The sequence below is a fragment of the Spodoptera frugiperda genome, chromosome 24 (genome assembly GCF_023101765.2).
Source record: "Spodoptera frugiperda isolate SF20-4 chromosome 24, AGI-APGP_CSIRO_Sfru_2.0, whole genome shotgun sequence".
NCBI lineage: Eukaryota > Metazoa > Arthropoda > Insecta > Lepidoptera > Noctuidae > Spodoptera > Spodoptera frugiperda.
Window position 1 is genome coordinate 1,156,363 of NC_064235.1, and position 22,411 is coordinate 1,178,773.

General features: G+C 41.6%; 1 protein-coding gene across 2 annotated transcripts in view; it reads right to left on the bottom strand.

Moving 5' to 3' along the window:
- The window catches only part of LOC118278394 (leucine-rich repeat serine/threonine-protein kinase 1), a 93,749-nt gene that overhangs the window by 69,295 nt on the left and 2,043 nt on the right, over positions 1-22,411 (bottom strand). Inside the window, exons 3-9 of one of the 2 annotated variants that reach the window (XM_050703392.1) lie at positions 21,691-21,856; positions 6,385-6,544; positions 5,474-5,639; positions 4,735-4,850; positions 3,761-3,932; positions 2,255-2,374; positions 141-308 (exon numbers count right to left, since the gene is read on the bottom strand). In XM_050703392.1, the coding sequence (XP_050559349.1) occupies positions 141-308; positions 2,255-2,374; positions 3,761-3,932; positions 4,735-4,850; positions 5,474-5,639; positions 6,385-6,544; positions 21,691-21,856 (1,068 nt within the window). Of the gene's footprint in view, positions 1-140; positions 309-2,254; positions 2,375-3,760; positions 3,933-4,734; positions 4,851-5,473; positions 5,640-6,384; positions 6,545-7,363; positions 7,635-21,690; positions 21,857-22,411 lie in introns of those variants that run through there. The other variant, XM_050703393.1, reaches the window with a different exon arrangement.

Genomic DNA, 22,411 nt, shown 5'->3' on the forward strand with positions numbered 1-22,411 from the left:
TGGCGGCGGCGATTGCTTACCATCAGGTGATCCATCTGCTCATTTAGCATAAAAAAGAGCCGGGCTTTGCGATGAGAGGTGATTTTATCTTTTGCCAGCAGTAGCCACTTATAAGCTGTCAATGATGACGACCAGCTTACCAGGTCGCTAGGCGGCAGTGCCTCTGCGTTGGCATCAGCCCCGGCGGCCAGGAGTCGCCGCAGCAGCCGCAGGTGTCCCCCGCGCGCCGCGCACGCCACGCACGAGTCGCGGCCGCGCCCCGCCTCTACGATCACTGGGCGGATACGACGCTCTGAGGGGTTGCGCTCCTAGGGGGGACATGTCAAAGTCAAAATTATTTATTTCAAACTAGCTACTTCCGCGAGCTGCGGACTACCTAGCGGGTTTACCGGGGCTCCGGCTCGAAAAGCAGGAGTAGGAACGGGGTGGTTTTTAGTCAGTAAGAGTCTGACACTCCCTCTCGCCTCGCCCAAAGTGGAAGAAGTCACTGGATGACTTTTCCCCCTCAAAAAAAAATTTTGTTTGTTTGAACGCGCTTATCTCTGGAAATACTCGTCCGAATTCAATAAGTTTTTTTGTGTTAGATAGTCCATTTATCGAGGAAGGCTACAGGCAAAACATCACGCTATGACCAATAGGAACCGAGCAGAGCGGGTGAAACCGCGCGGAAGTAGTTATGTATAATACATGCATAATATATCACCATAGGGGCGGGTTGTTTTGGATATTGTTAAATATTAAATTGTTAAACAAAACTAATTTTCACAAATTCTCATGTTAAAGCTACAAAAACTACACTCATTAGCACTATACATTAAAAAATCAAGCATTAATTAATGCAACGTCACGCCTTTTATCTCCGAAGGGGTAGACAGAGGTGCACATTACGGTACGTAATTGCCGCTATACAATGTACACCCCCTTTTCACCATTTGTGTTATAAGTCCCATGTAATAGGGGTTGAGCCTATTGCCATATACTGGACACAATTCAAGACTCCGTGCTATTACTGATAAATTTTGGAAAAACCAAAAAAAGCCCAGCAATAGTTCGCCCGACCCCGGAATCGAACCCGAGTCGCATTTGCGACCTCTGAACCAAAGAAGCAGTCATTAATTAATATAATATTTACAAAGAAAACCCAAATTTCTCAAACTCAAATAAAATATCATACTGTTCCTTCTTGCACAGGAATCGAACCCACATCTTGCTCGTGCGAGTTCTGTCGCATCACTGCGCCGTAGGGATAGCTAACGAACTAGACATATAAGGAACGTTAAAAGTATCTGCCACGGCTTTAATGGGAGGTAGTGTTGTGTTTGAAGATTACAATAGTGAATGTAAATTGTTGATTATGAGTATTTTTTCATACAAAAGGGCTATAAAAAAAGATATCAAAGTTCCTGCAACCATTTTTCGTTAAAATTTAATTGTTTGCAAGATAGACGCTTCCAAAGTTGTAAAATTTGTGTCCCCTCTAACTTTCAAAATAAGAGAGTGAGAAAACTAAAACAATATATGCTGTAGATTTCAATAGCGACTTTCAACGAAAGTCGCGGGCAGAACTAGTACTTCTGCCCGCGACTTCGTCTGCGGTAAATTAAAAAAAATAGGGTTGTACTACCCCTAGCATTTAGGGGGATGAAAAATAAATGTTGGGCGATTCTCATAGAGATACCGGATAAGCACAAAAAATTTCATCAAAATCGGGCAAGCCGTTTCGGAGGAGTATGGCAACGAAAACTGTGACACGAGAATATTTAATCGACCGTTAAAAGGAAATAGGGTATAAGCGAAATTTTGGTCAAAAATGAGTTTATTATGCTATCCTACGTAAAATTTTCCGCTCTTTCGAATGCGCTTACTCTCATGGCTCTACGACGACATTTTTGGCGTTTATACCCTAGCAAAAAAAAACTTTTTCCTAGTATTCTTTCGACGACCGACGAGTTTAAACGGCTCTCCTGAACATTTCATTTTTGTCGCTTATACCCTATTTCCTTTTAACCGTCGATATATTTTATTTTCATTTTGTTTCTGTATGTGTTTAAAAATATTAGTTTTTTTTTAATTTGTGCGATCTGCGATCAGTCGGCTAGACTATAATCAGGTGAGTTGAATGATTATGAGGTTAAGCGAGGCAGAGCCATTGTTCATTCTCCCCATATTAAGGCAGCACGTCTGCTCTCTTGAGTCTCTTAATCTGGTTTGGTTGCAAGAGAAAAATATAAACTTAATTTAATAAAATACTCACATTATTCGCCGAAGACCCAGTCAACTTGCTGACAATAGCATGTATACCTAGAGATATACCGCCACGCTGTGGACTGAGCGCCTGACTGGCTGGGCTGGTGGTGGGAGCATCTTCTGGTTCCTGAGGAAAGGAAGTAGAAGGGGAAGTTCCATTAGAGAAGATATTCATACGGCAAGGATTAACACGTTGAACGCCATGGTGGTCACCGGTGATCGACGTTAGCAGAAGATTTGCCTTCAACAGTTTTCTATTGGCAGTCCAAGACTTAACCATTAGAGGAGACATTAAGTCGGGTATGTCACACCCACATAGATATAGCTTAACTAAAAATCACGGTTTACTTACGTAAATTATGATAAAGAGTTCCTCTGTGACTCGAAAATAGTAGTGGGGTCTATCTTTATTAGCAGATAGACCCCACTACTAGAATAGTAGAATTTTGTTGGTCGTAATTTTATTTTTCATAACAACGCATGACAGAACCTTCATTTCGCAGAAAATCATTTGGTATACCATCATTTCGCTTTCCATCAGGTGCCCCGTCTGCTCGTTTGTAAAAAAACCCATAGAAAGAGTAGGTGTTGCTAAATTTTCTGTACTACTTACTACCTTCGATGTTAGATATTAGGAGATCTTATCGTCGGGTATGCGACACCCACGACAAGAGTAGCGGTGGTTATATTAACTGACCTGGTGTTACTCGGGTATGCGACACCCACTTGAAGAGTAGCAGTGGTTACACAAACTGACCTGGTGCGTGTCCCCAGTGTGAGCCGGCGTGGGTATATGACACCCACGACAAGAATACCGGTGGTTACACAAACTGACCTGGTGCGTCCCCCCCGTGTGTGCGGGGGTGGCGGGGACGGTGTGTGCCAGTAGCGCTGCGCCGGCGTGGGTATGTGACACCCACTTGAAGAATACCGGTGGTTACGTAAACTGACCTGGTGCGTCCCCCCCGTGTGCGCGGGGGTGGCGGACACGGTATGCGCCAGTAGCGCGTCCACGACGGCCAGGTTGCCGAGCGTGCAGGCCACGTACAGCTCGCTCTGGATCTTACTCGGGTATCTGACACCCACGTCAAGAGCCGCGGTGGTTATATAAACTGACCTGGTGCGTCCCCCCCGTGTGCGCGGGGGTGGCGGGGACGGTGTGGGCCAGTAGCGCGTCCACGACGGCCAGGTTGCCGAGCGTGCAGGCCACGTACAGCGCGCTCTGGATCTTACTCGGTTATGTGACACCCACGTCAAGAGTACTAGTGGTTAAATAAACTAACCTGGTGCGTCCCCCCCGTGTGCGCGGGTATGCGACACCCACTTGAAGAGTAGCAGTGGTTATATATATTTTTTTTTTTTAATATAAACTGACCTGGTGCGTCCCCCCCGTGTGGGCGGGGGTGGCGGGGACGGTATGCGCCAGTAGCGCTGCGCCGGCGTGGGTATGTGACACCTACTTGAAGAGTAGCAGTGGTTACATTTTTTTTATTTTTTTTTAACATAAACTGACCTGGTGCGTCCCCCCCGTGTGCGCGGGGTTGGCGGACACGGTGTGGGCCAGTAGCGCGTCCACGACGGCCAGGTTGCCGAGCGTGCAGGCCACGTACAGCGCGCTCTGCCCCGACACGTCGCGCGCGTTCACGTCGAACGCCGCGCGCCATTGCCACTCCCCTGTCGGGTCACTGGGGGGAGGGGGGTAGAATAAATTAATTTGGTTTTTTAGACACTGCCCCATACAAGGGTTGTGTCTATTATGTTTGTAAACGCACACCCACGACACCGTGGTGTTCTAAAAGTATCCGTCACGGCTTTCATAGGAGGTAATGTTGTGTTCAAAGATTGCAATATTTTATAATTCAATCCCTTCAGCCATTTTGACGTGATTGAGTAACAAACCTATACACAAACACAGGAACAATCGCATTTATAATATTATTAAGAGAAACACATTAGGTAATTATTAAGCACAACTAATTGTAATATTGTTTTCAAAGTAAAAGTTAAAGCATTTATTTCAATTAATCCTCAATTAGGCACTTTTGAAACGTCAAATTGAATTGTTCGGCAGTCTGTCAATCAGCGAAGCTCGTTTCAAAGTGTAGCTTCGAATAGAGAAGAACGAGTTTAATTATTTTGTTACTGGCTTACTCACGTAACTGTTTGACGAGGAACTCGACTAGTTTCAAGCCATGCTAGAGGCTCATATTCATGAATAGCATTTTGCGACACACGACGCTACGAGCAGTAGCAGCACGACAATTGCCGCATCGTATCGTGAAACTAGTCGAGTTTCTCGTCAAACAGTTACGTGAGTAAGCACACAAATAATTAATTTAGTATGTCTTACGAAAGTTATAATAAAACAACGAGTTTGTAATGTATGTATAGCATTTATAAATTTTAAAGTATTAGTTTAAAGTATTTGATATGGGTTTGTGAAGCCTGAAATAAATGAATAAATAAACACATAAAACCTCGACTTACGTATAAGTAGTGAGCACTGTCTCAGGGTACGGATACTCCAGCAGTAATGTCACCAGCGCAGCATGACCGCCGATACACGCCGCGTGGATGGGCAGCCATTTCTCCACTGTCTCTTGCTGATAATGGGAGAAAAAGAGAGAAGATTAGATTGTAGGTGTGGGAGAGCCATGCTTCGACACTGCAGGGCCGGCTCGACCGGAGTGAAGATTAGATTTCAAATGTGGGAGAACCATGCTTCGGCACTACTGGGCCGGCTCGACCGGAGTGATACCACGACGGCCGAGCAGTAAACTGATGTGAAGCAACGCTTACGTTGTGTGAGTGAGGTTACCGAAGGCCCAATGCCCAATTGCCCCCCTTCCGAATCTTTCTAATCCCCGATTCCCCAATAATTCTTAAATTCCTAACTTCTTAAAGGGTGGCAACGCACTTGTAACGCCTCTGGTGTTTCGGGTGTTTATGGGCGGTGGCGATTGCTTACCATCAGATGATCCGTCTACTCGTTTACTTATACCATAAAAAAGACTAATATTTATAGGTGAAGATTGGAAAGGTGGATATTTGGGCTTCCAGTAAGCTCACTCACATAACGAAACACAAAGCAAGCGTTGTTTCACGTCGGTTTTCTGTAAGGCCGTGGCATCACTCCGGTCGAGCCGGCCCAGCAGTGCCGAAGCATGGCTCTTCCACACTTAAAATTTATTTATATTAAATATTAGATATATCTCCAACTCCTCACCTGGACAGCTTCAGGAAACGAAGCCAACAGTAGCTTAGCAATCTCCACGTGTCCATGGTAGCTGGCGATGTACAGGGGACAGTACTTGGTGACTGGGTGCGCTCGCCCATCAGCGCCCGCGTCCAGGAGTGAGGAGACCGCTGCTGTTAAACCTGCTTCCGATGCCCTGCGGAAGAGTTGTGGTGGTGGTTTTCAAAGTGTCGTTATAGGATATCCGCTTGAAATCATGGTGTTTGTGACCGGGTGCTGGTTCGAAACTACACGTACCAATGTGACTTTTCTTGAGTTATATATAAGTCTAAGATTATTTTAGGCACCACTGACAAACGGTGAAGGAATACATCGTGAGGAATTTCTATATCTATCTCTTACTTGCACAGCTACATAGCTTAGTATCTATGGCAACGGTTATATAGTTTCACAGCTAATCTTCGTAGCATAGCTACATAGTACATCTCTGGAGGAAAACCCCCGTAAAGATGGTTATAGTGGAAAATCTATCGATTTTCAAACTTTTAATTACAGTTAATTTATCAAAACAGGAAAAATGCCGTTTCAAAAGAGCCACTCCGATCCTACCCATCCACTTTCAAACCTTTACTAAAGGTAAGCGTCCACAGGCCCGCATCGCACGCATCGTACGCATTCCGTATGACGTCATCAGCACGCATCGCATGTAGGCATTGCCGATGATGCGGTCCGTACGATGCGGATCAGTGGACGCAGTTGTATCAGTTTCTATACAAGACAAACTAAAATCCGTTGCGTACGATGCGTACGATGCGAGCCTGTGAACGCGTACCTTAAAACAGCTTAACTTACTGCAATTTTTTTAACAACGTTGCCCCACACTAGGATTTTCTCCTGTGTCGTGGGTGCGTTTACAAACATACAAGTTCACATACACTTACACATATAACAGAGTATTAGCTCCACCGGGCGTCAAGTTGGCGATGAGGCCGGCGCTGCTGCCGAGCGCGCTCAACCGAGCCTTCAGCTGGACGCAGTCGCCGCGAGACACCAGCTCACGGAGAGCTGCGTGCTGGGACAGACGCTCTCTTTCTAGCGCATCTGTAATGGAGGAAACGGATACATTAAAATTTTTTATCTTATCAGCCACACTCATGCCCGGAAAGGCGAATTAAATTAAAGGCCCGCATCGTACGCATCGCACGCAACGGATTTTAGTTTGTCAACAGGGATGATGAGGGGGTATTAAAATTAAAAATCTATTAAGTCCGACAGTTAGGTAATGAAAAAGGCGCACGGCACTTGACTAGTTTGTTAGGGATAATACGACACTGCATTTCGGTTGTTTTTTTAAATCGTCCAATTACTTCTACGGCCTTGGGTGAAGCAAAAGGTAGTATCAGACTCTTACTGGCTAAAAACCACCCCTTTTAAACTCCTCGAACTTGTGGGAATCTTCTTTCGACCCTGGTAGATTATAATCTATACTTAATATCTATACTAATATTATAAAGCTGAAGAGTTTGTTTGTTTGAACGCGCTAATCTCTGGAACTACTGGTCCGAATTGAATAATTATTTTTGTGTTGGATAGTGCATTTATCGAGGAAGGCTATAGGCTATAAAACATCACGCTATGACCAATAGGATCAGAACAGAGCGGGTGAAACCGCGCGGAAGTAGCTAGTCTATTATATAAAAATAAGTCAAGTTTTCCTTCCTGACACTATAACTCCAGAACGCACGAACCGATTTCCACGGTTTTGCATTCGTTGGAAAGGTCTCGGGCTCCGTGAGGTTTATAGCAAAGAAAATCAAGAGAAAAGCGGGAAAACAGGGAAAATCATTGGTTTCATTCATTATTCAACTCGTAGTTTCCTACTAATGTCATTTAACCAGGTCCTTCAGTCTGAAAACTCACCATGCTGCCTCCACGGATCAGCTACATCATCGCTGAAGTAGTGTGACACATCATACGCAGTGTCTGCCTCGGCTTCCTCCAGTTCCCGCTGCGCGCGCGCAGCCTGGCGGGCGGCGCGGCGGAAACGAGCCAACATGGCTGCTTTACGCGTCCGTATTTATTTTTGTACTTCACTTGTCACATTTTTGTTACTAGTTAGATTTTGCTCGAGGTTTTGAATGCTTTAAATATGGAGTTATTGTTATAAATGTAAACTTTTCACTTAAATCAGCCTACCTATTAAAAAAATCCCATCGAAATGTGTTGCGTAATTTTAAAGATCTAAGTACCTATACAGACATGCACTCGGCGGAAGGCGACTTTGTTTCATATTACATACATACATACACAATATATTGGGGATGGGGGTAATTTGGTCGGGGATTGCGTAACCTCACTTACACAAACAAACACAAATCAAGCGTTGTTTCACGTCGTTTTCTGTGAAGCCGTGGTATCACTCCGGTCGGGCGACCTATTCGTACCGAAGCATAGCTCAACAATTAAAATTACAATTAAATAAACCAATATATTAATACTTGGTAGTTTAAACCGTCGATTTGTCACCAAATACAGCAATCAAGCGTGGGGTATCGGAATTCATTACCGGTTCGAGTCTTGTAAAAGAACCAGTTTAACTTTATGATTTTAGTGTAGAAACTACTAGATATGTATATTTTATCAGATTGTAGAAAAAACTACGTTGGCGATAAACGAGTATTTTGTCTTATTTTGTCATACTAAGGATGCTTTTCTACCAGAGATGTGCTATGCTACGTTGCTGTGGAAGCGTTTGGCTTCCACCAATCATATTCATTGGTACACATAGCTTAGCACTGGTGGAAACGGCCTCATCTAAGCTATGTTTTTTATATGGAAAGATGTATGTACTTCTTAACTATCGATACATCTCATTCTCGAACTGCGCATCTTCCTCGCAAGACTACATAGCTAAGTATCAGTGGAAATGGTCATATAGCTTACTGCCGCACTCAGAGACATTTAATGATTACTTAAACTATTCCTTAAAAACGATTTTGTTCCGAAAACAATTGCTAAGGACTGGGTTAAGTAACCATTAAATTACTTTGAGTATGGCGTTTAGTATCAGTGGAAACGGTCACATAGTTACACAGCTTAGCTATTACATCTTCGTAGCATAGCTACATAGCACATCTCTAGTGGAAAAGCACCGTAATTATTATGTTATCGGCTTACTCATTCAAAAGTGCTATTATTTTTATCGTAAAAGTTGTGCATCTGACTTTTCTCGAGACTTCGAGAGTTATAAATATTGTGACATTATTATGCAAAAACAACTAAATTAAAAGATTTCATTTACATAAAATCAACATTTTAATTGATCAAGATAAAACGGTTTCTCTAAAAATATATTAACATCTGTTTAATAACTGTATTTATTTACATAAGACACTTCTTTCTAGTAAGTAAAGGTCTAAAAATTCTGGACTGATTTGGAAAATTCTTTTTACAGTGTAAGGAAGTTTTCCCACCAGAGATGTGCTATGCTACGTTGCTATGGATGCGTTTGGCTTCCACCAATCATAGTCATTGGTACATATAGCTTAGTACTGGTGGAAACGGACTCAGCTGAGCTTTGTTTTTTTTTATATGGAAAGATGCGTGCTATTGATGCGTGCTATGGATGTGTGCTATGGATGCGTGCTATAGATGCGTGCTAGGGATGCATACTATGGATGCGTATTATGAATGGCTTCCCTACTATCGACACATCACATACTCGAGCTGCGCATCTTCCTAGCACAGCTACATAGCTTAATATCAGTGGAAACGGTCACATAGTTTCACAGCTTAATTATTACATCTTCGTCACATAGCTACATAGCACATCTCTGGTGGAAAAGCACCCCAACTGTCCACGTCGCGTCATTTGACGCTTGCCTGCATCCTTCACAAACAATAAGCGGCCTACAAATAACAAGTTGTTTCACGTCGGTGGTACTGCTCGGCCGTGGTATCACTCCGGTCGAGCCGGCTCAGCAGTGCCGAAGCATGGCTCTCCCACACTTATCTACAAAGTAACTACAAAGTTATTCCTACTTGTAATCATTGTAACCTAATATCGAGCATGTGCGGCTTCTCAATAGCCTAGTTAGGTCTTAGCTTACATAACAAGACCTAGGTATATCCGTAACACTAGATAATCTGACTTCAGACTGTTATGTCATAGGTTTTTGTAATATGTATATGTATTTCAATTTTCGGATAATCAACTTTAAGTGTGGGAGAGCCTTGCATTGGCACTGCTGGACCGGCTCGATCGAAGTGATACCACGGCCGAGCAGAAAACCGTTCCAGCATTCCCGTTTTGCCAGTTTCGAATTGTCTATGAATGAAAAACTCCATGCTACTTTTTTTGGAAGAATCGATGAATTTCACAACAAAATACTCTGCTCGACACACGATTCGAAGCCGTAGTTACGATCTCAAAATCTTAATTCCAAATAAACTCTTTTTTTTTGAGATAATCATCCAATGACTTCTCCGGCCTTGGGCGAGGCGAGAGGACGTTTCATACTCTTACTGCCGCACTCAGAGACATTTAATGATTACTTAAACTATTCCTTATTAACGATTTTGTATTGAAAACAATTGCTAAAGACTGGTTTAAGTAACAATTAAATGACTCTGAGTACAGTGGTTACAGACTTGAAACCACCCCGTTCCAACTCTTACTTTTCGAGCCGGAACCCCGGTAAACCCGCTAGGTAGTCTGCAGCTCCGGATCAAAAACAAAACAAACCTAGAATCTTCGATCCATTTGAGTCTATCAACAAAGGTTAGACCTAGCAATTGACTTGATTGACCAGAATTGATCATTTCCTGATACGAACAAAAAGTACCAAGTACCAAGTACAATGGCATCACGTTATTCTATATAGAATGGTAGGCAGAAAGGGAGGTATTGTGTGTCGCTGACAACTTTGTTTTTTTAAACGGTGGAAGAGCCATAGGTCATGAGCAATCAGCACTATACAATGATATACGTACATACATGCATTAGGATGTTTTTCCACCAGAGATGTGCTATACTACGTTGCTGTGGATGCGTTTGGCTTCCACCAATCATGTTCTGTTTGGAAATGTACGCCGCCAAGATATGTTTTTATATGGAAAGATGCGTGCTACAGATGTGTGCTGTGGATGGCTTCCCTACTATCGATATATCGCATACTCGAGCTGCGCATCTTCTTCGCACAGCTACATAGCTTTCGTATCAGTGGAAACGGTCACATAGTTTCACCGTTTAGCTATTACGTATTCGTAGCATAGCTACATAGCATCTTCAAACACAACACTACCTCCCATTAAAGCCGTGGCAGATACTTTTAGAACACCTTATATAAAAGTTCGTAAAAAATCTCACACATGTCCTATCTTTGACCTTTACGAGAGCTAAAACTAGATTTTAAACCTATAAATACAGATTGTAGATCTATGACGATACGCCATTGGAATGCGTAATGTCTGGATTTCATCTAGACTTAGATTTTATTTGCACTTCCAAGTCAAAACTTAGGTATCATTATCAATAGTCCACGGTCGAACGGGCTTCTTCAATACATACGCAACGCAACGTCACGCCTTTTATCCCCAAAGGAGTAGGCAGAGGTGCACATTACGACACGTAATGCCGCTATACAATGTACACCTACTATTCACCATTTATGTTATAAGTCCCATGTAATAGTGAGCCTATTGCCATATACTGGACACTATTCCAGACTCCGTGCTACTACTGAGAAATTTTCGATAAACCGAAAAAAGCAAAAAATCTATTACCTATACTAATATTATAAAGCTGAAGAGTTTGTTTGTTTGAACGCGCTAATCTCCGGAACTACTGGTTCGATTTGAATAATTCTTTTTGTGTTGGATAGTTATTGAGGAAGGCTATAGGCTATAAAACATCGCGCTATGACCAATAGGAGCCGAGCAGAGCGGGTGAAACCGCGGGGAAGTAGCTAGTAACTTAATATAAGATTAAAAGAAATATGCATAAACTTTTAGAATTGAACTAAACGTATAAGAACTTCTCAAAATAAAGACCCCTCTCAATAACTGATTGAGCAACAGTTATTTAAATATAAGATAAGTTATAAAACAAATATTTCTATAGATAAGCTGCTCACGTGTTTATCATTAGTTTTGGGGTCCTGTATGTCAAAATCGATGAGAACTATCGGGTCTGAGTGATGAGTCACTTGCCCTAATCAGAGTAACTGAAAAAATTTAAAGTCTATCACCTCTCATCATATTGTAAAAAACATTTTAAAAAAGAGTAACGATGGAGTTTCTTGCTCGCTCTTCTCCATTCGAAGCTACACTTTGGAACGAGCGCCTAGCTTCACTGACGGACAGACTGACGGACAATTCAATTTGACGTTTCAAAAGTGCCTAATTTAGGATTAATTGAAATAAATGCTTTGACTTTGACACCATGTCGAGCACTCGCAGCCACTCCGGGCGTCGGGGATCGCGTGACGATCTCCGGCCACCGTAAGTGCGGGTCTGGGGACGGCGAGCAAGGGTAGCTCGCCGCCCGAACAGAACCAGACCCGTGCGTATGGCGCGTCGCGTTCCGCGCGCGCCTCAAAGAGCCATCAGACCACCACAGATGAAGCCTAGTAGGGCTGATGCCTAATCTAGAGCTGCGGACTACCTAGCAGGTTACCGAGGCTCCGGCTCGAAAGGCAGGAGTAGGAACGGGGTGGTTTTTAGTCAGTAAGAGTCTGAAGCTCCCTCTCACGTCGCCCAAGGCGGGAGCAGTCATTGGATGATGTGCCCCCCTTAAAAAAGAGTCTGGATTAAGATACAGAACCCCAAACCATGATCTCCTCTCCAATTTATAATTTGTTTTTTCTTATGATGACACAAGAAATCTTGGTATGTATTAAAATGAGATAAAAATTCAAGATAAAGATACATTCCACTATTTTATGTTTTCGTGATGATATAAATACAGTTGTAGTCATAACATTATGGCTTCTAATTTCTGAAGGGGTAGACAGAGGTGTCTAATTATACAATGTGATAGGGGCGAGACTTCTAAACCGTTAAGGCTGAATACTACATCTAATTTTATCAACAAAAGTGGGGTCGAAGGGGTCGAATGGTCCCCTAAAAATTATGGCTATTTTAATATTTTTTTTTACTTTTTTTTGATATCAAAGGTTGTATGCGTCGTAGAAACAAAAAAAAAACGACAAACGGTAGCTAATAACCTTGGCTAACTAATTCATTACTTTTTTCATATGTTTGATAATGTTTTGGTCAAAAAAATCATTTGTGAATTATTTTTACCGAAAAAATCACTATTTTTCAATATTTTCAATTAGGGGTTCAACCCCCCATATTATTTTTTTTGTCAATAAAATTAGATGTAGTACTCAGCCTTAACGGGTAAGAAGTCCCACCCCTATCACATTGTATACAATACAACATCCACATTTCGTGAGTCCCATGTAATAGGGGTTGAGGCTATAGTTAGCTCTCACTCATATCGTCACGCGTTTTATCCGTAGGCAGAGTACGTAGTACGTACGTACACGTAATGCCACTTTACAATGTACACCCACTTTCCACTATTTGTGTTATAAGTCCTATGTAACACAAATAGTGGAAAGTGGGTGCTATTCCTCAATAATGCTTTGTTAAAATTAGTTTGAAGACCCCTAGATCGATAATCGGAGTTTGGGCCCACTCAAGTACCGAGATGAGACAGTAATTGTTATAAAGTGATAGCTGTTTGCCTACGGCACAAGAATCACTGTAATACCTAAACCCATCCTAAATCCGATAAAAACCGTATGATAATCCGTTCAGCATTTTACCACAAACAGATAGAGGCGACCGGAGACATTAGTTCTTTATTACATGTAGTGTCTAGTATAATATTACAAAAAAAAACCTACAATACATAATACCTATATACCTACCATTGCGACATAAAGCGACTATATAGGTTGAAACGTGATCCATTGCCGGTAATGTGCGCGGTCGTAAACGCTACGGCCTTGAGAGTACCGCAGTGGAACGCGAAGCTATTGTTTTTTATCGTTGCTTTTAAATACATACATATATTTTTATGAAGAATACGTGCGGAGTTTTTTAGTGTGTTATTTTCATTTTCTTTTTCTATGGTATAAGCCGGTAAACGAGCAGACGGATCCCCTGATGGTAAGCAATCGCCGCCGCCCATGGACATGCGAAACACTAGAGGCGTTACAAGTGCGTTACCGGCCTTTTGGGAGTTAGGAATTTAAGGGTTGTTTGGGGAATCGGGGATTGGGAAGATTGGGAAGAGGGGTAATTGGGCCTCCGGTAACCTCACGCACACAACGAAACACATCGCAAGCGTTGGTTCACGTCGCTTTTCAGCGAGGCCGTGGTATCACTCCGGTTGAGCCGAAACACATTTAAATTTCATGTTAAGAAAGTGGTGTGTAGAAGGTCTTTTAAACATTGAAGACACAGGCTTTTCGAAAATTTCTCAGCAGCACGGAGTCTGAAATTGTGCCCATTATATGGCAATAGGCTCATCCCCTATTACATGGGACTTATAACACAAATGGTGCAAAATGGGTGTACATTGTACAGTTGCATTACGTGCCGTAATGTGTACCTCTACCTATCTAACCTACCCCTTTGGAGATAAAAAACATGATGATACACCCAGAGAGAGAATATACTGAAATTATTTCGGAATCGGAAAATACCGTGAACGAGAAACAGACGGGAAATCCGTTTTTTTATAATACCGAAATCATTTCGGGATCGGAAAAACCGTGAACGAGAAATAGTTAGATGGGAAATCCGATTTTTTTTATCACAATAATATGTCACATGCCGATGTTAATAGTCTACAATAAAGTACAGTTTACATTAGTGTTTTTTGTGTGATAACAAAAATAAGTAAATCTATTTCATAATATAAAAATAAGTCGGGTTTTCCTTCCTGACACTATAACTCCAGAACGCACGAACCGATTTCCACGGTTTTGCATTCGTTGGAAAGGTCTCGGGCTCCGTGAGGTTTATAGCAAAGAAAATTCAAAAAAACTTTAACAGTGGTGTGTTTGACTGCCTTGTTGGCCGTATGTGGAAAAATGCGTGCTATGGATGGCTTCCCTACTATCGATGCATCGCATACTCGAGCTGCGCATCTTCCTCACACAGCTGCATAGCTTAGTATCAGTGGAAACGGTCACATAGTTTCACAGTTTAGCTATTACATATTCGTAGCATATGCTGCCTCGTTGGTCGAGTGGTCGCAAGTGCGACTGCCGGGCAAGGGGTCTCGGGTTTGATTTACGGGTCGGGCGAAGGATTACAAGGCTTTTATCGGTTTTTCGAAAATTTCTCAGTGGTAGCGCGGAGCCTAAAATTGTGCTCAGTATATGGCAATAGACTCACCCCCTATTACATGGGACTTACAACATACATTGTTAAATGTGGGTATAGATGGCATTATGTGCCACAATGTGCACTTCTGCTTACCCCTTCGGGGACTAAAGGCGTGACGATACAGGAAAAAATTAAGAAAATACAGGAAAACAGACAAAATCATTGGTGGCGAAACGGAGTTCGCCGGCTCAGCTAGTGTTACATAAAATTGCTGAATACACAAAAACCAATACGGCTTCTATGTCACATTAGGTAGAGTGTGTCGGCAAATGCTTTGTGTGAATTTGCTGAAGGTCACTCCTATATACATTGTCATGTAACCTGACTACCGTGAAACAGTGCGACGGACTGTCAGGGTTATATTTTAACTGGTGTAGTTAACTATTGTATTTTTTAAATGGGACAAGCCCGCCACAACCTCCCATACCGCTGCAACTCCTGTGCACCAGGATCTACAGTAGATACAACCATGCAAACACCGGAACACTGAAGTCCAACGTCCCAGGGACATGAATGACTGTCTTGGATCCCGCAACGAAACAAATCAGTTAATAGAATATGTTATTAGAGGAGAAGAAAAAGAATATAACTATTGTATGATGCCTATGTTACAACATCAACCTGAATGCCAAATTTCAGCCCGATCCAGACAGTCAAAATAAAAAAGAAGTCAGTCAGTCAATAAATCCATAATTCAGTCTGCTCTTTTGCCACCTATTCCATAAAAAAGAAAAAATAAATCCGTCCAGTGGTTTGGGTTGCGCGTTGATAGATCACTATGTCAGTCAGTTAGTTAGTCAGTCAGTCAGTCAGTCAATCAGTCACCTTTGAATTGTATATATTTAGATTAGATAGATATAAAATTTGAGTCCTGTTACTAAGAATTTTCAAAAAAGTACAGTCGACTCAGGAATCGTAAGTTGCTATTTGCTATCTCGTACTCATAGTACCAGTTGTGATTTCTCCTTATAAGAGTATTTAATTTAGGACGTATCTACTTACTATTAACCTAAGCTATTGTATTTTTGTCAAATTTTCATTAGTTGGTGGCCGGAGGTTTAAGACGCCCGCTCTTCATGCATGAAATTGCGGGTTCAAAACTTACCAACGGCAAGTACCAATGTGACTTTTTCCGAGTTATACGTATTTTCTAAGATTATTTAGACACCACTGACAAACGGTGAAGGAAAGCATCGTGAGAAAACCTGGGCTTATAATTTCTAATACCTAAGTTTGGAATCGCCAACCCGCATTGAGCAAGCGTGGTGATTAATGCTCAAACCTTCTCCATATGAGGAGAGGCCTTTGGTCAGCAGTGGCCACTTATAGGCTGTTGATGTTGGCCGATCATAGTACGAAGTTCATCTTGACATAATTAAATACCTACTTGTCTAAAAACTTGTTGATTTCACAACTATAACAAATACGAGTAAGCCCACGCAACCGGTTTACTTTACCGTAGGTTTATGGCATAAAAAGTATTCTAATATGGTACGTCAAATTAATTATTTGATGTCTGACAAGCGTCTGCCAACGGCTTTGCCCGCGTTGCTGTGATAAAAAATGCACCGTGTTATTCTCTGTCTATCTAAACACATAGGTATATAAAATTCAAAGGTGACTGACTGACTGACATAGTGATCTATCAACGCACCGCTCAAACCACTGGTCGCAAGTGCGACTGCCGGGCAAGGGGTCTCGGGTTTGATTTACGGGTCGGGCGAAGGATTACAAGGCTTTTTTCGGTTTTTCTAAAATTTCTCAGTGGTAGCGCGGAATCTGGATATGTGCCCGGTATATGGCAATAGGCTCACCACCTATTACATGGGACTTACAACATACATTGTTAAATGTGGGTATAGATGGCATTATGTGCCACAATGTGCACTTCTGCTTACCCCTTCGGGGACTAAAGGCGTGACGATACAGGAAAAAATTAAGAAAATACAGGAAAACAGACAAAATCATTGGTGGCGAAACGGAGTTCGCCGGCTCAGCTAGTGTTACATAAAATTGCTGAATACACAAAAACCAATACGGCTTCTATGTCACATTAGGTAGAGTGTGTCGGCAAATGCTTTGTGTGAATTTGCTGAAGGTCACTCCTATATACATTGTCATGTAACCTGACTACCGTGAAACAGTGCGACGGACTGTCAGGGTTATATTTTAACTGGTGTAGTTAACTATTGTATTTTTTAAATGGGACAAGCCCGCCACAACCTCCCATACCGCTGCAACTCCTGTGCACCAGGATCTACAGTAGATACAACCATGCAAACACCGGAACACTGAAGTCCAACGTCCCAGGGACATGAATGACTGTCTTGGATCCCGCAACGAAACAAATCAGTTAATAGAATATGTTATTAGAGGAGAAGAAAAAGAATATAACTATTGTATGATGCCTATGTTACAACATCAACCTGAATGCCAAATTTCAGCCCGATCCAGACAGTCAAAATAAAAAAGAAGTCAGTCAGTCAATAAATCCATAATTCAGTCTGCTCTTTTGCCACCTATTCCATAAAAAAGAAAAAATAAATCCGTCCAGTGGTTTGGATTATGCGTTGATAGATCACTATGCCAGTCAGTCAGTCAGTCAGTCAGTCAGTCAATCAGTCACCTTTGAATTGTATATATTTAGATTAGATAGATATAAAATTTGAGTCCTGTTACTAAGAATTTTCAAAAAAGTACAGTCGACTCAGGAATTGTAAGTTGCTATTTGCTATCTCGTACTCATAGTACCAGTTGTGATTTCTCCTTATAAGAGTATTTAATTTAGGACGTATCTACTTACTATTAACCTAAGCTATTGTATTTTTGTCAAATTTTCATTAGTTGGTGCCCGGAGGTTTAAGACGCCCGCTCTACATGCATGAGAATGCGGGTTCAAAACCTACCAACGGCAAGTACCAATGTGACTTTTTCCGAGTTATACGTATTTTCTAAGATTATTTAGACACCACTGACAAACGGTGAAGGAAAGCATCGTGAGAAAACCTGGGCTTATAATTTCTAATACCTAAGTTTGAAATCGCCAACCCGCATTGAGCAAGCGTGGTGATTAATGCTCAAACCTTCTCCGTATGAGGAGAGGCCTTTGGTCAGCAGTGGCCACTTATAGGCTGTTGATGTTGGCCGATCATAGTACGAAGTTCATCTTGACATAATTAAATACCTACTTGTCTAAAAACTTGTTGATTTCACAACTATAACAAATACGAGTAAGCCCACGCAACCGGTTTACTTTACCGTAGGTTTATGGCATAAAAAGTATTCTAATATGGTACGTCAAATTAATTATTTGATGTCTGACAAGCGTCTGCCAACGGCTTTGCCCGCGTTGCTGTGATAAAAAATGCACCGTGTTATTCTCTGTCTATCTAAACACATAGGTATATAAAATTCAAAGATGACTGACTGACTGACATAGTGATCTATCAACGCACAGCCCAAACCACTGGACGGATCGGACTGAAATTTGGCATGCAGGTAGATGTTATGACGTAGGCATCCGCTAAGAAAGGATTTTAATCAATTCCATCCCCAAGAGGATAAAATATGAGATGAAAATTTATCTAAAACTTAATAAATTTTAAACCGATCGAGCTCACATTTTGCATGCATAAAGCTACTATGACGTAGGCATCCTCTTAGAAAAGATTTTGATAAATTCCGTTAATAATAATTAATATTTCTTAACGCGAGCAAAGTCTCGGGCAAAAGCTAGTACTATTAAATAAATCTTAAGAGTTTGTTTGTTTATTTGTTTGACCGCGCTTATCTCCGAAACTACTGGTCCGATTTGAATAAATATTTTTGTGTTAGATAGTCCATTTATTGAGGAAGGTTATACAAATCACGCTATAATCAATAAGAGCCGAGCAGATCGCGTGATCTACATTAATAAATTAAATATTTTAATTGTATTAATATAATAAACGCGAAAGTTTATAAGTTTGTATGTATATTTGTTACTCAATCACGTCAATCAAAACAGCTGAACGGAACAAGACAAAATTTTGGAACAGGAGTAGATTATGGTCTAGAATAACACTAGAGGACTGACTGACAGACATACGTTATTAATATTATTATATTTGCTTTGACGTTCAAAAGTGCCTTCCTGGTCTATTTGAAATAAATGATTTTGACTTTGACTTTGACATAGGCTAACCCACAGAAACGCAAGCAAAGCCGTTGGCAGAAACTAGTATATTAAATAAAAAACTAGTATAGATATAAATGTAGATAGGTTATGTTTAAACACATCACTGGTTTGATACAAATAATAATAAAATTGCACATCACATTTAACAGACTATATTTCTATTATTATTACCACATAAGATTTTAATGACAGACACACTTTGAACAACACTTTAAAACCTTTTAAAACATACTCTTTTAACACTGAAACAGACCGATATTTACACTATATAGTAACATAACTACATTTTAAACACAGATTTACGAAGTTTCATCGCGTATTATTTTTGTTTTATCACACGCGGTCCACACGACCGGTCACCGCGAGGCGCGCGGGATTACTAAATAAACATAGTCATAGTATATGTTGATACATAGATAGATTAGTCATATAATAATATATATTATGTATTTATTGGATTGCTGTTCTCCGGAGCTGCGGACTAAAACTTTCGCTTTAACAATATTAATAAAATAACCCTTATTACATGGTACTCATAATATAACATTTTTCTATGTTATAGCACAGAATAATAAGTAAAGTTATAGTTCAGTAAACGAGACCGCCTGAAACACCAGAGGCGTTACACGTGCGTTGCCGGCATATTGGGGGTTAGGAATTAAACGGTTGTTGGGGAATTGGGGATTGGGAAGATTGGGATGGAGGGGTTTTAGGCCTCCGGTCTTCCAAAGATTGTGCAGAAGTTATAAACCTTCCTCATTTACGTGTTGAAAACTTGAAATACAACGCAAGCGTTGTTTCACGTCGGTTTTCTGTGAGGCCGTGGTATCACTCCGGTCGAGCCGGCCCAGCAGTGCCGAAGAATGGCTCTCCCACGTGTATTTTTTAAACTTTTATGTATGTTAAAGACAATAGATTGATAGATTACAGTTTGCAATGTATTATAGACGCATCGCATCGCATCTGCGTAGGTTTTGACCCTGTAATACTTATTAAAGATACATAAAAAGCCTTAACGTTTCATCATCCGGAGCTGCGGACTACCTAGCGAGTTTACCGGGGCTCCGGCTCGAAAAGCAGGAGTAGGAACGGGATGGTTTTTAGTCAGTAAGAGTCTGACACTCTCTCTCACCTCGCCCAAGGCGGGAGAAGTTATTGGATGATTTTCCCCAAAAAAACTTTTTATCATAGCAATATTAGCTAAAGAATCATGTAAGGATCGTAGTATGTGGCTTTCTTATTCCGTCTACAATGGGACAAAGCATGGAACATCAGCTCTGTAATTTTTAGTATTTCTATTAGAGATTGTTTTGACTGCACAGTTAGTGCGGTGGCTGGGTAACCGGCTGCCAAGCAACGTGTAGCGGGTTCGATTCCCGCACGGAGCAACTCCAGACCACACCAGACCACTGCGTGCAGCGGGTCGCGTTCCACACGCGTCTCGAAAGGCTGAATCTTTGAGGACAAACCACCACAAATGGGGCCCAGTAGGGCTGATGCCTGATCCGCAGCTGCGGACTACCTAGCGGGTTTACCGGGGCTCCGGCTCGAAAAGCAGGAGTAGGAACACTCTCTCTCGCCTCGCTCAAGGCGGGAGAAGTCATAAGACGATAAAATTTTAACCCTCGAAAAAAAATCTGTTACAATAAAGTAGGTATCTATCTTGTCCCTGGGACGTTGGACTTCAGTGTTCCGGTGTTTGCATGGTTGTATCTACTGTAGATCCTGGTGCACAGGAGTTGCAGTGGTAGGGAGGATGTGGCGGGCTTGTCCCATAAAAAAAAGTATCTATCTTACCTCTAGCTTAATCCGGAGCTGCGGACTACCTAGCGGGTTTACCGGGGCTCCGGCTCGACGGGCAGGTGTAGGAACGGGGTGGTTTTTAGTCAGTAAGAGTCTGACACTCCCTCTCGCTTTGCCCAAGGCGGGAGAAGTCAATAGATGATTTTCCCCCAACTAAAAAACCTTTCATCATGGTAATATGGTGATGATGGCGACAATTCCGGCGGGCGCCAAAAACAAAATGTAAAAAAAATATAAAATAAAAAAAAAGAGGAGCTACAAATCTTTCTACGTCCGCGTCGTTAGCTAATATTTTAATTTTAATACTAGTGGTCGCCTAGTGGTTGAAATTCAACCATATACAATACCATTTAACATACATTCAAGGATAATTTTTATTAAACTCAAACTCAAACTCAAACAAACTCTTTTATAAAACTCTATTCATATGAGACGTCAATATCATCGCAATGTCTATCGATTTTGACAAATACGATCAGATACTATGCATGTGTGTGTAATGTTTTATTTATTGATTTAATGTACTTTATAAGCATTATTTTTGAAAAATATAGCGTTCCGCACTTCTCCTACACATAAACTATAAGTGTACCAAATTTTATGCTCCAACGTGCGGGCAATTTTCGTAAAAACTGTTACAAAGTTTTTGCTTCACGTATTAATATATAGAAGATATTTCTACTTGGGATCCGCAAAAAACTAACACTTGATATTGCTTCCCTCAAGTGGGTGCCACAATATTTCCGCCCGGGGTATCAGTGGCCCTTACGCCGGTACTGAAGGCGGGAGAAGAAGTCATTAGATGAATATTACCCCTCGAAAAAAAATCTATGTTACAAATAAAGTATCTATATCTTACCTCTAGCTTCCCTGAGCACGTTAGCAGCATGTCTCCAGCTGTTCCTCTCGGCCAGGGCGAGCGCCGTGTTGCCGTGGGCGTCCAGGGTGGCCAGGCTGGCTCCGGAAGACAGCAGGGTCTTCACATTCTCCACGTGGCCGCGCTCCGCTGCTATGTGGAGGGCTGTCTGTTGGGTGGTAGATGGGATTAAGGCCGCGTTTAAACTAACGCGGAGCGGGGTGGAAAGGAGCTTAGCGGTGCACGAATTGACCAATCACTATGCTCGAAATCTCCGCTCCGCTTCAATGGAAACAGCATGATTGGTCAATCCTGATCAGGCCCAGTGGAAACGCGGCCTAATATTTTTATAATAACTATCGTGAGACATACTAAATTAACTTAAAATCACGGTTTACTCAAGTACTTTAATGGAGAAAAGCTCTACTAGTTTCGAGACGCAGAAAAAAAAGAGAAAGAGTGAGTGTATTGCCATATATTGGCTAAAATTCCAGACTCCGTGCTACTATTGAGAAATATTCGAAAAGTCGATTAATTAAAAGTTCAGTAGCAGTACTTTGCCCGACTCGAGATTCGAATCCTACCTCCTGTCCGATCAACGAGTCAGTCCTCGTCAGTCAAAGTCGGACAAAGTATTATTGTACAGTTTTTAGTAATTTTCTCAGCAACTAATAGAGTGGTTTTTGCAAGGTTAGGGCACATCCACGTACCCTCCAAAATAAAA